General features: G+C 44.0%; 1 protein-coding gene across 1 annotated transcript in view; it reads left to right on the plus strand.

The window, feature by feature from the left end:
- SYN2 (synapsin II) overlaps positions 1 to 13632 on the plus strand; it is a 155615-nt gene that overhangs the window by 63154 nt on the left and 78829 nt on the right. Inside the window, exon 4 of the mRNA XM_005531811.3 lies at positions 1497 to 1653. Coding sequence (XP_005531868.2) covers positions 1497 to 1653 — 157 coding nt within the window. The remainder of the gene's footprint in view (positions 1 to 1496; positions 1654 to 13632) is intronic.

Consider the following 13632-nt stretch of genomic DNA (forward strand, 5'->3'; position numbering starts at 1 on the left):
TTTCTTTACAGGTTTTTCCCCTTAAGCTTCAGTGCTATTTCAACAACTCTTGACAGCAAATCTTTAATGTTGTTTTTGCCAAATCATGCAGGTTTGGGGTTTTTTTATTTTTACAGTGGCAGTGGCACAGGGTGCTCAGAGGAGCTGTGGCTGCCCCATTACTGGAAGTGTCCATGGCCAGGCTGGACGGGGTTTGGAGCAGCCTGGGTTAGTAGAAGGTGCCCAAAATGAGCTTTAAAAGCTCCCTCCCAACCCAAACACTTCTATGATGCCTGAAATTTAAAAATCCAGCTAATCTACTTGTACTACCACATCCAAGCTGGGATCCCAGAACTGCTAAAGCAATTTTAACAGGGATTTTAATTGTTTTGTTGTTTTTGTTCTACCAGATAGAGACTTCCAAATAACTTTGTAATCTTCAGAGTGTCTCACTCCAGTAAACAGCTTGTATTTATTCAAGGCATGTAAATAATTTCCCCAATTTACTATGCTAATTTAATTTGCCCTGCAGTTATACCTCTTTTAGGAGGTTGAAATCTTCAAGCTAGTCAGGGTTTTTTCCTCTATAAAACTGGAATGCAGAAAAGACTCTTTCAACAGTCAAATTTAGCACTGAATTGCCCCTGTTCTGGAGGCTCTGTCCCGTTGGTTTGTGTTTTTTATTTTCCATAACCTTCTCCAGTAATAAAATGTCAGGGTTAGAGTAAGGTGGGGATGGTGTCAGGTTTTTGGCAAAGGTGCAGGGGGATAGGCAGGAAACCATGGGGAGCAGCAGGGGAAATGCTGATCAGATACCAGAGAGAAGAGGAGGAAAGGCAGTTGTAAGTCTAAAAATTCATTTTGACAAGTCTCTTGCTCAAAAGTTCACTTGTGATTCTCCCCATTATGGTTTGATTCCTTTTGCCAGCAATGTGGTTGCTTCATCCCTTACTGCCCTTAAAACAGCCTGACAATAATTGTTGGGAAAAATAAGAAATAAAAAATTGTTCCCCAAAAGCCCAGGTTTGTGGCAGAGCCCTTTGCCTGCTTGAGTTTTGCTTGTCACTGCTCAGAAACTGGAGAGCTCAAAACAAGGACACACAGATGTTATAGATGTGATTTACCTGTCAGCAGGAAAACAATCTCAAATCCATGATAATTTATCTCTCCTCTTAATGGAACCCTATTATTGAGGGGATGCTGAACAGATTAAGGGTGTTGCAGATTTTCATGAAGCCATCATGACTCTTCCCATTTTTTATTATTTCCCTTTGGTTTTCGTGTTTTTCATGAAGCCATCGTGGCTCTTCCCATCTTTTATCAATTCCCTTTGGTTTGAGTGTTTTTCATGAAGCCATCGTGGCTCTTCCCATCTTTTATCAATTCCCTTTGGTCTGAGTGTTTTTCCAGACCTTCCCTACTCACCCACCAGCCATTTTTTGCTCTCTGCACATTTTGCAGCTGAAGGAAAACCAGTTTGGTGGTGGATTATCGCCGATATATCTGTTTTTTGGCAGGTCGTTCCGGCCCGACTTCGTGCTGGTGCGGCAGCATTCCTACAGCATGGCGGAGAACGAGGATTTCCGGAACCTGATCATCGGGATGCAGTACGCCGGCATCCCCAGCGTCAACTCCCTCGAGTCCATCTACAACTTCTGTGACAAGCCCTGGGTGGTGAGTGCTGTGGTGCCCTGGAGGGGCTGCCCAGAGCAGAGGCCAGGCAAGGGGAAGGGAATAAAGTGGGCATTTCTTGAAGGCCTTCCCCAGGCACACCTCGGGCAGCCAAAGCCTCCCAGAGGCTGCAGCCAGCACGGACAATGGGCACCAGTTTCTCACACAATTACCAGTTTGCTCCAGTTCCATATCGGGCTTCATCCTCCAATTCCAGCTGCAGGCAATGAAGTCATTCAGCCCCAGTTTGCTCCCCACAACTCACTTTTGCTTAGACTTTTTGGGGCCTGGGGCACTGAGGTGTCCCTGAGATCCAGGCCTAGAGAGGAATTGTGTCTGAATAAAACCTGAGGACAGTAACTAACCCTGTCTGTGCAGTTTAGAGTTAGGGTTACTAGGGTTACTGGGTTCTGGTTGTACTAGAGCAGTACAGGATCTGAAAAATAGAAAAGCTGAAATCCTAAGGCATCACCATACCTGGATGTACCTGGGAATTTCCTGGGCCTGGCAATTCAGCTGCTGTGAAGACTTGCTTTAATTTCATGTTTCATTCCCCTCATGAGTGCTGATTATCATCTTCCCTCGCTGAGCAGTGAAATAGTGGAAGGATAAATAACCAAACTAAGATATTTAATTTTTTTTTTTCTTTTTTCAAAGAGCCAGTGTGGAGACAGAGAGGAAAAATCTTTGTAGTACAAATAGAGAAATAAGTGAGGCATCCAACAGAAAGCCTCCCCACTGCGAACACGCTTCCTCAAGTGAGGAAAGAGTGTTTATTCACAATTTGTCTGGGAAAAGCAAGCTGAGAATATTTCTCATATTTGTGGTTTTGAACATAATTTGAACAGGCTCTATCCAGTGTTTTCCTTATTCCTGTGAAATTTTTGGGGCTATGCATTAGCAAGGAAATGTGAAGCGACTCGTTTCCTCATTTGAAAGCCCTTTTCATAATCCTGTGCCTCTGGGGTAGGAGTTGGTGCTTTCGGTTACCCCTGGAGCACTGAGCTACCCTGGAGAGCCACTGATCTTTGCCAGTTTTACTGGAGAAGCCAATGCTGCTTTTCTTGACAAGTTTTATAGAAATTAAGGTAGAATTAGGTGATCTTTTTGGTTCATAAAGAACTAAACACAAGTTAAAATGTGGTGCTGTAAAAGGGGCTGATCCACCGTGCAGACACTGCTCCTATAATTCCATTGTCTAACACCTAACACAATTTAAAAAAATCCCACTTATAAATAGCCAAAACCTGACTTTTTCCTCTGGTATCTGGGTAAGAAAAGAAGAGTTGTCAATATTTTTCACATGCAGGGAAGCTTTACTACAATACTTTTTATTGCCTTGAAGATGTTAATTTTTTAAGACTTACTATGAAAATCCCTCCAAACAACTGTCAGCACTTTTTAACATATACCTCTTACAGCTCATTTTATTATCCTTTTATGCTGCAGTAAACTCCTGCAGGGGGGAATAAATAATTGATAGAGTATTTACAACTTCTCGGTACACACTGTACATTGCTGAATTCATTATTTTAGTGCATCACGTTTTCCAGCTGTGTGGCATTTCCCAGTGGGTGCAATAAAGCTGGGTGGGGAGGGAAAGCCAGTAGCATTTATATGCAATAAAAAGTAAATATAAATATAAATATAAATATAAATATAAATATAAATATAAATATAAATATAAATATAAATATAAATATAAATATAAATATAAATATAAATAATATAATATATATAAATATATATATATGTGTGTGTAAATATATATAAAGAAAATTCCTCCTTACAGACTGCCATATCTGTGTCTTTGTCACTTTTTCTCTGCCCTTCACATGGGTCCTAGTGAGGAGTGTGGGCTTTTAGTGTGAGCACAGAAATAATTTCTATACAACCACCAGGGGCTTCCTTTGGCTTTTTAACTAGAATATCCTGCCTTGTGTTGTTGGTGGTGCTGGGAGATGTAGAGACCTCTGTGTCTATCCCAGAACAGGATGAAATCCTCATCAGATTTAGGAAAGGAGAACAGTGGAAGAACTCATGGCCCATGGAGGGACTTGTGGGATGTCTTGTGCAGGACCAGGAGCTGCACTTCAATGCCTGTTGTGGGTCCCTTCCAACTCAGGATATTCTTTGCTTCTAGAATAGATACCCTGAGGGGTAAAAACCCATGAACTCAGCCAGCTTCATGGATGCTCAGATATTGCAGCAGAATCCAGGCACTGCTGGTTTGGCCAATATCATGGTCTGCCTTGTTTGGTTGCACCAGTCTTGTGTGTGCTCCCTGCCTGGGTGAAATCCCTGCTGAAAATGGTTGTGGATGCCTGGGATTGCACTCCCCAGGCTGCTCCTGCCTGATAAAATTAAGGGTAGAAACCACTGTGCTCCTACATGGCCATGGATTTGCCATTAACCCCCACTTCAGAGCATGGCAGGGATTTCTTCCTGCACAACCCCTTTGTCAGCACCAGTGACTTGATATTTGTGTGAAAGTTCTCTCTGCAAATATTTCAAGTGCAAAAGCCCCATGGAAAAGAGGGAAGCAGAAAGCTGCATAAAGCCATAAGTAACAATCTTTATTAATTCATGAGAAATAGATTGACTTTCCTGCAGGTAAAATGTGGAGTGGCAGAAGGGAATTACAGCTTTGATAACAGCAGGGGGAAATAAAGGGGGTGTGCAGTGGAATGGGCTTTAAAAGGATGGGAAATTATTGAGTTAGCAGTGTTAGCCAATGAATCTTCCTTACATCAGAGCAAAATTAGGAGTAGTGTAGAACTGCTAGGAGGGGAAGTGAGACTGGCTATAAAAGGGTTCTCAAATAAAATGAGAGTTAGAACTCAGCATACAAGTTTTAAATTAGTGGGTTTTAAATTAATGCTCTTCACCATGTCAGGTGTTTGATGTGTTTGGAAGACACAGCTCCAGATGTTCAACATCTTTTCAGCTCTGAGGGCAGGTTCACACTCTGTGCCACAAACTGCAGCACCTGCCCTTAACTCTCCAGGAAAGCTCTTTTTCTACTCTGGCTTTCTGTGCATTTGCCAGTCGACAGTGAACAAATCTGTGTTTGATCTGAGGTGTATCATTGAAAGGTGAGGTGTGGTGGAACGATTGCCAGGAATGTACTGAGAACAGGTCTTAAAGCTCTCCTCCCTGGTGTCAGGGCATGCACAGCCCCTCCAGATGCACAGCAGAAGTTCAGAGCACTGCACAGCCCTGTGAGAAGTTGGGCTGTGAGCAACCAGGGGGAAGAAAAGGTTGGAAGGAGTGTGTGTGGTGAGATGTTTGTGCTCTGAAACATAGCATGGGGTTATATCAGCACTCGGGTTATTTCACTTCTGTGATAACACTTAGCTCATGGAAAATTCATGGCCCTGGCTTGAGATGGATTTCACTTAAATGCTAGTAAGGATGTCAGAAAGCTGGAGGAAAGGCATGGGTTTTATAAATAAAAACTAAGTTCTTTATTGCTGAGCTCACACAGAGCTGTGGAGGAACCACTTTAAGGTTCGTGCCCTCGTTGAAGAATTATTATTAAAACATTAAAATACTTCAGTGCAGGGTCATGCTGCAGAGGAATTGTCCTGGGCATGAAATAACCCCATCAAACAAGACTAGAATTTTACCTGGTTCAATTTACAGCTACACTGAGTTGAGGTGAGGCAAAAACATCCATTGTCCTTGTAGGATTCCCAATTCACCTCACAGTTTTACTCGTGTTTAATGGGGTGAAGATCCTGCTGGAAAGCATCTATGAAAAAAAAAAAGTAAAGATGAAAAAAAAAGAGCATCATTAATTATCCAAAGGTAATATCTGATATCATTTAAATGATCTGTTTTCCTTTAGAAAATGTCATTCAGGAAATAAGGGAGGCTTCCCTTAACTGAGGCTTGGAACTTTTCCATAGTACATGATGTCGTTGTCCTGGAGGGATTTAGAATTTAAGTTCCACGTAGATGTGGAACTTGAGGACAAGGGTGAGTGGTGCACTTAGAAGTTCATGTTTAGTGCCTGGTCTTGGTAATCCTACAGAGCTCTTCCACTCTAAATGACTCTGTGGTTCTGTGGAGGTGTGTGAAGTAATTGTGGGGGCCAGAAGGAACTGGAAAATGTGGTGATGATATCAGAGCTTTAGGTAAAATCTCATCATTAAACTAAGGAAATAATATTTTTATAACCCCAACAAAACAACGTGCATTAAAAATACAAAATGTGATTTTCCAGTGTCCTGTGCTGAATTTAAAAAAAAATAAATTCTTCCTGCATGCATCCATTTGTATGATTCTTATAATGACTGGTGTGAAACTTGCACGCTGAAGGCTTTCCTTCAATTGAACCCTGCTGGATTTTAGCTTCAGTTGCAAATATTGGTGATAGGGGTGCAGTACTTTTGGAACACCCCAGTTCATTCCCTGCTCACCCCACTGTGTCCAGCAGCTTGCTGATAAGTTGAGTCAGGCAGGGAGGTGGAGTTGAGTGACACCAAACAGGCAAACTCTGATTTAATTGTCAGGGGCTGTGAGGTTCATTGTCCAAGGCTGCTGAAGATAGAATAAAGGGTTGGGTTTTATTTCAGTTCATCCTGACTGTGATGTGATAATTACAGGCATTACAGGTCTGGGTTGGTACTTCCATGTTCTTTCTGACAGTGATAAACCTTCCAGCCCTGCAGAGATTCCAGAATTGCTGCACTTGTGTAGAGCAGCTGTGCACAACTGAAGAGGAAGAAAACCCTCACAAAATCAGTCCAGTTCCATGAGTGCAGTTCTGGTTCCTTTAGTGCAGAGGAAAAGCATCCCAGCCCCTGCTGCTGGCTGCACATCTGTTCTCCTGGGAGGCTGCAGGGGTGGTGTGGAGGCTCCAAGGATCTGCTGATGCCTCAATCACACATTGACTCTGCTGAACGAGGGGGTCCAAGCTGTAATGACCCTCATTTGTGAGCACTGTGACCCCAACTGGCTGCTGCCAGGGGGGTGGAAGGGTCTGTATTTAGGAAAGAGGCAGTGGAGGGAGTCCCAGAGGGATTTGGGAAGCCCAGGTGTGCTGGACTGGGGCAGAGCTGTCCCAGCCTGTGAGACACAGCTGGCTCTGCAGGGATGGGAGCTGCTGCTGGCCCCATCAAAGTGCACTCCTGGCACTCTGCTCCATCACTCCAGGGATGTGGGAACAGAGGAACCAGGCAGGAAGGGTTTTCTGAGCCAGAGCTGGCAGAGAGGGAGGCAGAGTTACCTGGGAGAGCATGAAGAGAGCTGGAAGGTCCTGGTGCTTTCACACAGAGCTCCAGATGGGAACCCATCTTGTGCTGAAGCATCTTCAGATGTCACACTCTGCCCCATTGCAGGAATTTATTGTTATCAGGGCTTTGAAACGTTAGAGAGGTGCCACAGAACACTTGGTTATGCCAAAATTTATCTCCTTGCTCACCCCCAGCCGTTAGAGGGAAGGCTGGGTTTGGCTTTTTTGGTCAGGCCTGGAAATATTGTAAATCCCACAGTTGTTGTTTGTTTCTTTTCCTTCGGTTTGGGAGCAGACAGCCAAAGGCTTTTTTGCAAGTTTGTTGATATTTTCCTTGCTTTGCTCCTCTTGCCAAGCTTACACAACTCTGTGACTTCATGTGCCATGTTCTGCTTTGCATTTCTTTTGCAGACGATTTTCTACTTATCTGTCTTCATCTTTCTGCTCTAGCTGGACATTTAACTTCCCCATTTTTACCTTGTTTTCTTGGAAGGTCTGTTTTAACTTCCCTTTCTTGCAATTTGATGGTTTCTAATGCTCTTCCTCACCTTGTTTTCTCCCCTGTGTTGCTGCTCCAAGTTTTTTTCTTGTGTTTTTTCCACTCCCAGTTATATTTTAAAAATCTTGAGCAACAGATTGGGGCACTGGCAGGATATTTGTCAGGACTCTGCAGGGAGGAGCAGAAAAAGAGAGATGAGCTCTGTTCCTTCCAGCTTCCTGTTGACACAAATTATTGAAGCTATGCTAATGGGAGACACAACCACGCAGAGGAGATTCAATTTTGTGTCAAAGCATCTTCTGGAGGGTGAACAACAAACAAAATTATTGTGTGCAAGAAGAGAAGCATTCTGAGAACATACTTACTGTAAACCTGGGATTTTTAAACCCAAATTCCAGGCTGGGTTTAAAGAAAGAAATTCTAAATGTTTATTTCATTAAAATCAAATCCTGTGCTCATTAGCAAAAGTCAGATTTGTACAATAATGCTGAGCAATGGGATAGAATTTGGCTGGTTATTGCTCTCTTTTATATGCCAGAAGGGATCTTCTTAAAGGTCAAGGCTGGAGAATGCTTACCTGCAATCTGGCAGCAGCCCAGATTGAGAAGACATTTAGGGATGCTCAAATGTAATGTCTGCCATCATGATAAATGTTAGAAACACTGAGATGTATTTTAGCCAGTTTTATGTGTTTCATCAGACCAAACCTGGAGGCAGCACTGGACTTCCTAGTTTCAACCACTCTGGCAAGATTGATCTCACTGGCAAGTGAAGGCAGGGCAGCCAGAGGAGTGCAGGGTCCTTTTCCTGCCCTTTCACTGCTGAATTTCCTTTCCCTGCCCCAGGTCTGGAGCAGGAGCTGCCTTCTCTCCCAAGCAGGGCAGAGCTGAGACACCAGGACATGGATGGCAGGGCCTGAACAGCCCCATGCTGACATGGGGCAGTCTCTGTATCAAATTCCTAAATGCAAATATTTTCATCAGTGGCCAGTTTTGTGGCCTTCATTCACAGGAATTTTGGATTTACAGGTTTTGAGTGAAATCAGAGGCCTGTGCATTTCCAGGCCAGCCAGAGAGCAAAGAAACAGGTGCTTTTCCTCCAAGCTGAATAAAAAAACTGCATAAAAAAACCTGAATAAAATCTGTTTTAATTCTCTGTCAGCCAGTGAAGATTTTGGCCTCTTTGCCCAGTCTGCCACTTAAAGCAAAACATGTTGATGGATTTGTCATGTGAGATCTGAAAGTAAATTCACAAAACTGTGTCAGAAGGAAGGTGAAAACATTGTAAACTTTTTGGTCAAAAGACAATTTAATACCAGGTTTGACCATTGAACTGGAGCAAAATTCATAAATACAATTAAGTATAAATGCATAACTAGAAATCTAAATACATGAAGTGTTCCATATACACTAGTAGTGTGTTTGCTCTTTGCACCTCTTTGTAGAGTCAGATTAGTTTAATCTAGCCTTGGAATAGGAAGGGAATATTCCAGTCTTGGAATAGAAAGGGAACATTCCAGCCTTCCTAGCTGATTTTGCTTTCCTAAAATACGTAAGCTCACCTGAAAATCCTGTTAAAAAAGCAAATAAACAAACAAACAAAAAATCCCCAGAGATCCTTAAATAAATCTCAGTGTGATGATGATTTTTCTGTTCCATTCTGTTCCAATACATCCGGTAATTCTCTGTATTTATCAATCTTTGCTTGCAGTCTCAAGTGCTTTATATATAAACTGAGAATGGGAGCCTTTGGCTTTGACCAGCATTTACTGCCATCAGGATAATTTAATGCAAAAGTAGACTCAGATTTTTTGACTGCATTCCTGAATTTTGTAGTAGGTTGTTGCCACTTTGCCCTGTTCTCCTCTGCACTAAAAAGCAGCAGTGGGAACTCTTGAAATCCATTACAGACTTTCATTGCATTGAACATTTCTAGGGGCAGAAAATTCAAATGGACTTTTTAACTGTTTCTTACCTTCTAGTGAAAGAAACTGTATTGAAACAGAGGCTGTAAAGATAATATTTAAAACAGGACTGTAAAGCTGTGGCTCACATCCTTGGTATTGTCTGCTGGTCCTGCTACAGTAGAGACTCAGAAACTCTTTTTGTGCTTGGTTAAGACAAATATCCACACCTGAAGGCCAGATTATGGAAATTAAGTTTGATTTCTTGTATATAATATCTAATATGTAATTAAAAAGGAATCCCATGTGTTATATTCCCTATTAAATGACCTTAGAAAATCATTTTTTCAGTTAAAATCTAGGTTATATCTGCTTCTTTGATGTGTGACTGTGCTGACTCAGAGCTGAGGACAATCAGGGGGGTGAGACTCCTCTTCCAGACACTGGAATTTGTCACCCATCCAGGAAAATCCCTCCTGTTGTGATGGCTCCACCAGGGCAACCTCCACTCCAACCTCTTGCTCTCGCTCTCCTCCAGTACAGTTCTCACCTCCACATCTCCCACCAGCACTGCCATTCCCCTCTGACATTCCTGCGTATTCCACTTCCATCCTTAGCTCCAGCTCCCTCTGAGGCAGATGCAAAGTGTCCTGGTTTCTTTTTGGGGTGTGTGAGCACCACCCCTGCTCCCTGAGGTGATTTTAGTGGGTGAAACCCCTGTCTGGCTATCTGCCACCCCAAGGAGTCCTCTGGCTTTCCCTGCTGGGCCTGGCAGAGGTTGGCTGCTGCTATCTGAGGAATGGCATTGCACCCTGGAAATAACCCACACTGAAACCCACCCTGAAACCCACCCTGGAAACAACGCACCCTGAAACCCACCCTGGAAATAACCCACCCTGAAACCCACCCTGAAACCCACCCACCCTGGAAACAACCCACCCTGAAACCCACCCTGGAAACAACGCACCCTGAAACCCACCCTGGAAATAACCCACCATGGAAACCCACCCTGGAAATAACCCACCCTGAAACCCACCATGGAAATCCACCTGGAAATAACCCACCCTGGAAATAACCCACCCTGAAACCCACCCTGAAACCCACCCTGGAAATAACCCACCCTGAAACCCACCCTGAAACCCACCCTGGAAATAACCCACCCTGAAATCCATCCTGGAAATAACCCACCCTGGAAATAACCCACCCTGAAACCCATCCTGGAAACCCACCCTGGATATAACCCACACTGAAACCCACCCTGGAAATCCACCTGGAAATGGTCCCTGGAAATCCACTCTGGAAACCCACCCTGGAGATCCACTCTGGAAATCCACCCTGGAAATCTCCACCCTGGGAAACCCACCCTGGAATTCCACCACTGATTTCTTCCTCTACAAGTTTCATTGCACTCTGTGTTTTTATGGAACCTCCTATTTGAACCAGACCTCGTCTCTAAAAGCCCTACAAACAAGAAAATCTCTCTCTGTTGCAGTGAGCCCCAAACCCTTGTGAGAAGTGCTTAAGCACCAGGCCAAGTCCCATCAAAATAAACAACAGTGCAAAGGTTTCCCTGGTCAGAACACTGAACCCCCTGTCCCGTAACAGTGGAATAAAGTGCATTTTCTCACTGCTGGAAGAGCACCCAGGAAGGAGTCCCCAGAGCTTCTCACTCCCATCAACTTTTTTCCTTCTCTAAATTTTCATTCCAAAATAAAGGGCTCCAGAAGGCCTCTCGATCTAGGCCTCATGGTATTACCTTTTGCTAATCTTTTATACCAGGCATGTCTTGATCTGTGCCCTGCCTTTTTATGCTCACAGCCTGTTTTCCTTCATTTTAATCCACATGTCCTCCTTAAATCTCTTTCCTCACTGTTTACACATTTTGTCAGTGCCTCTTCCACCAGCCAAGGTGTCTCTCCTTGCCAGATGCCTTCTTGCCCAACCCTGCAAGCCAGGAGATGTTTTTATGTCCCTGACTGTGGCCCTTTTCTGGTTCTTTGGGATTTTTTTAATCCTGTTTTCCCAACTCTTGTAGAAAACTTTTTTTATTTTTTTTATGTGCTCTGGTAATTCGTAAGCCAGTTCATGTAGTTCTTCCAAGGGCATGAGGTTTTTATTTAAGGCTTATTTTGGATCCTGTAGAAGCTCTTAATGGTTTTCATCTCATCAGCTGCAATTCTAATGTGAAAATATTCCAGCAGTTAATTACAGCGGTGATTAGCGGTGGGAGAGCTGTGCCTCTCGGATTGCAGTTCTCATGCTGCAGGGGAGGTGCAAGAGCCCAGAAAATGCCCTTGGAAATTCTGGATAGTTGGAGCAGACAGCCCAAATCCATCTGGGAAGGGCCAGCACACCCCACAGGGGCTGAGCAGCTCCATCTCAGGAGGTGCTGCAAGAACCCCAGAGGGCAAGGAGGGAGCTGAAAGTAAAGAAGGTGAGGAAATATCAGCTGCAGTCAAAGAGAAGGAGGAGATGCTGCTGATCCCAGGGCAGGGCTTGAGGGGAAAATGCACCAGGGATACATCTCCTCTGGGAGAGGCAGAGATCACCTTGCTCTTGTGCAGGCTGGGCTGCAAAAGGCTCAGGGAACAGTTCACCTGTGGTTAAACTCACCATGCAGGGTCCAGGGGAGCACTCCTTGCATTCCCAGTTCAGGTGTGTTGTCCTTGGCTTCGAGTCCTGCTGGAAAACCACTGGAGGAGCACCAGCTTCTGCTGGCAGTTCCCATCCCCTCTGTACTCCTCTCGTGTGCCCAAACTGATTTGTAGGCACCGTTTCACCTTGCAGTGAAGGTGCTGGGCTGATTTGGGGAGTTGGAACACTTGCATGGAGCTGTCTGTCAGCTCCTGCTGACTGAGGAGGATGTCAGCTGCAGCCAGAGCTCTGCTCCCCTCCATTCTCCTATTCAGGTGTCAAAGAGAGAATCAAAGTGAGTGAACTCAGCCTTCTGGAAAAGTATTCAGTGTTTGCTGAAGTGTGAGAGAAGAAATGTTGAGCAATCTCAACAAAGAAGCACATGGAGGGCACAGAAAGGTAACACAGATGCTTCCCAGGTAATCATAATATTAAAAATACAGTAATAAAATATTCAGATACAGTACAGACATTATGTTTCAAATGCAGATATAGTGAAAAAATATTGGCCAAAGTTGATTGACTCCCACAGACAAGTGTCAAATGTATCCTCTTACACAACTGCTTCACTACTCCTCCCTCTGAAGGAGGTTTGTGTCTCAGCTTGCTGGCCCCCAAGAACCCCTGCTTGTGCTTTGTGCTTTATCTCTCACTCTCACCAAATAATCCAGCCTTTATGGAATGACCAGCCACATTTCTGAGCCTCAGCCTGAAAAGGGACATTTCAGCCTGAAAAGGGACATTTCAGCCTAAAAATGGACTTCAGGTTATTTTTCCTGGTGCCAGCTGAAGGGATGAAGAAGTCAACGTGCCATTTTCTTTGTTAAATCCCAAAAATTGTAACATAACCAGCCCATAAGGCAAACCAGCTCATCCAGCAGCTTTCCAAACCTGCTCTGTGGGGTAGAGGGATCTTCCTTTTGGGCACTGAAAGGGAAAATCCCATCCATGGTGAACACTGAGATCACATTAGAAAAGTAGAAAATTTTACTTCAGGAACTTCAGTCACCAATTCTGATCCTCATTGCTGCATTTGGAAGGAGATGAGTTTATAAAGGGACATCCAGAGGTAAACTGGTGTTTCATGGAATTTCTTCACTCTTAAGATGAGCCCACACCTTAGAGCAGCCAGAGATGAGTTAAATCCCAGCTGAAAGTGTTGGATTTTGGGGTGTTTTTTTATGACAGACAGATTGAGGAAGTGTTCACCCATCCAAGTTTTCCTATTTCTCTGCTCCTAGAGAGTGTGCCAGCTCCCCTGGGTGGGTGTAACAGACTACCCAGAGAATTTGGATATTGTTTTAGCTCCCATGGAGCACCAGATGGCCACTTGGAGCTCTCAACTTGTGAAGAGGACAGGTTCCCCTCAAAAAAGGGAAATCTCTGACAGAAAGGGTTCAGTAAAACCCACAGCCCAGGGGTCCTAGCTGAGCAGGGAACAGGCAAAGGAGATGCAATTCCTTGAGTTAAACTCCTTCTCAACATCCCAGGAAATTCCCCACTGGAGTGGGCAGTGCTACAAATCCTTCAGCCTGGCAAGAGGGATTAGCAGCTTTCCAGAATTAAAGGTAGCACCATCTGCAGTAATTAGTTTTAAATATCATATCTGATTATCTTCGAGGGAGAAGTTGGTGTGGTTTGCTCAGGAGCAAATCCGAGCCTCTCAGAGATGGCATACAAGTAATTAAACACATTTTAACTCCTCAA

The sequence above is a fragment of the Pseudopodoces humilis genome, chromosome 13, assembly GCF_049639895.1.
Source record: "Pseudopodoces humilis isolate 2021_Gansu_Grassland_sample_001 chromosome 13, ASM4963989v1, whole genome shotgun sequence".
Lineage (NCBI taxonomy): Eukaryota > Metazoa > Chordata > Aves > Passeriformes > Paridae > Pseudopodoces > Pseudopodoces humilis.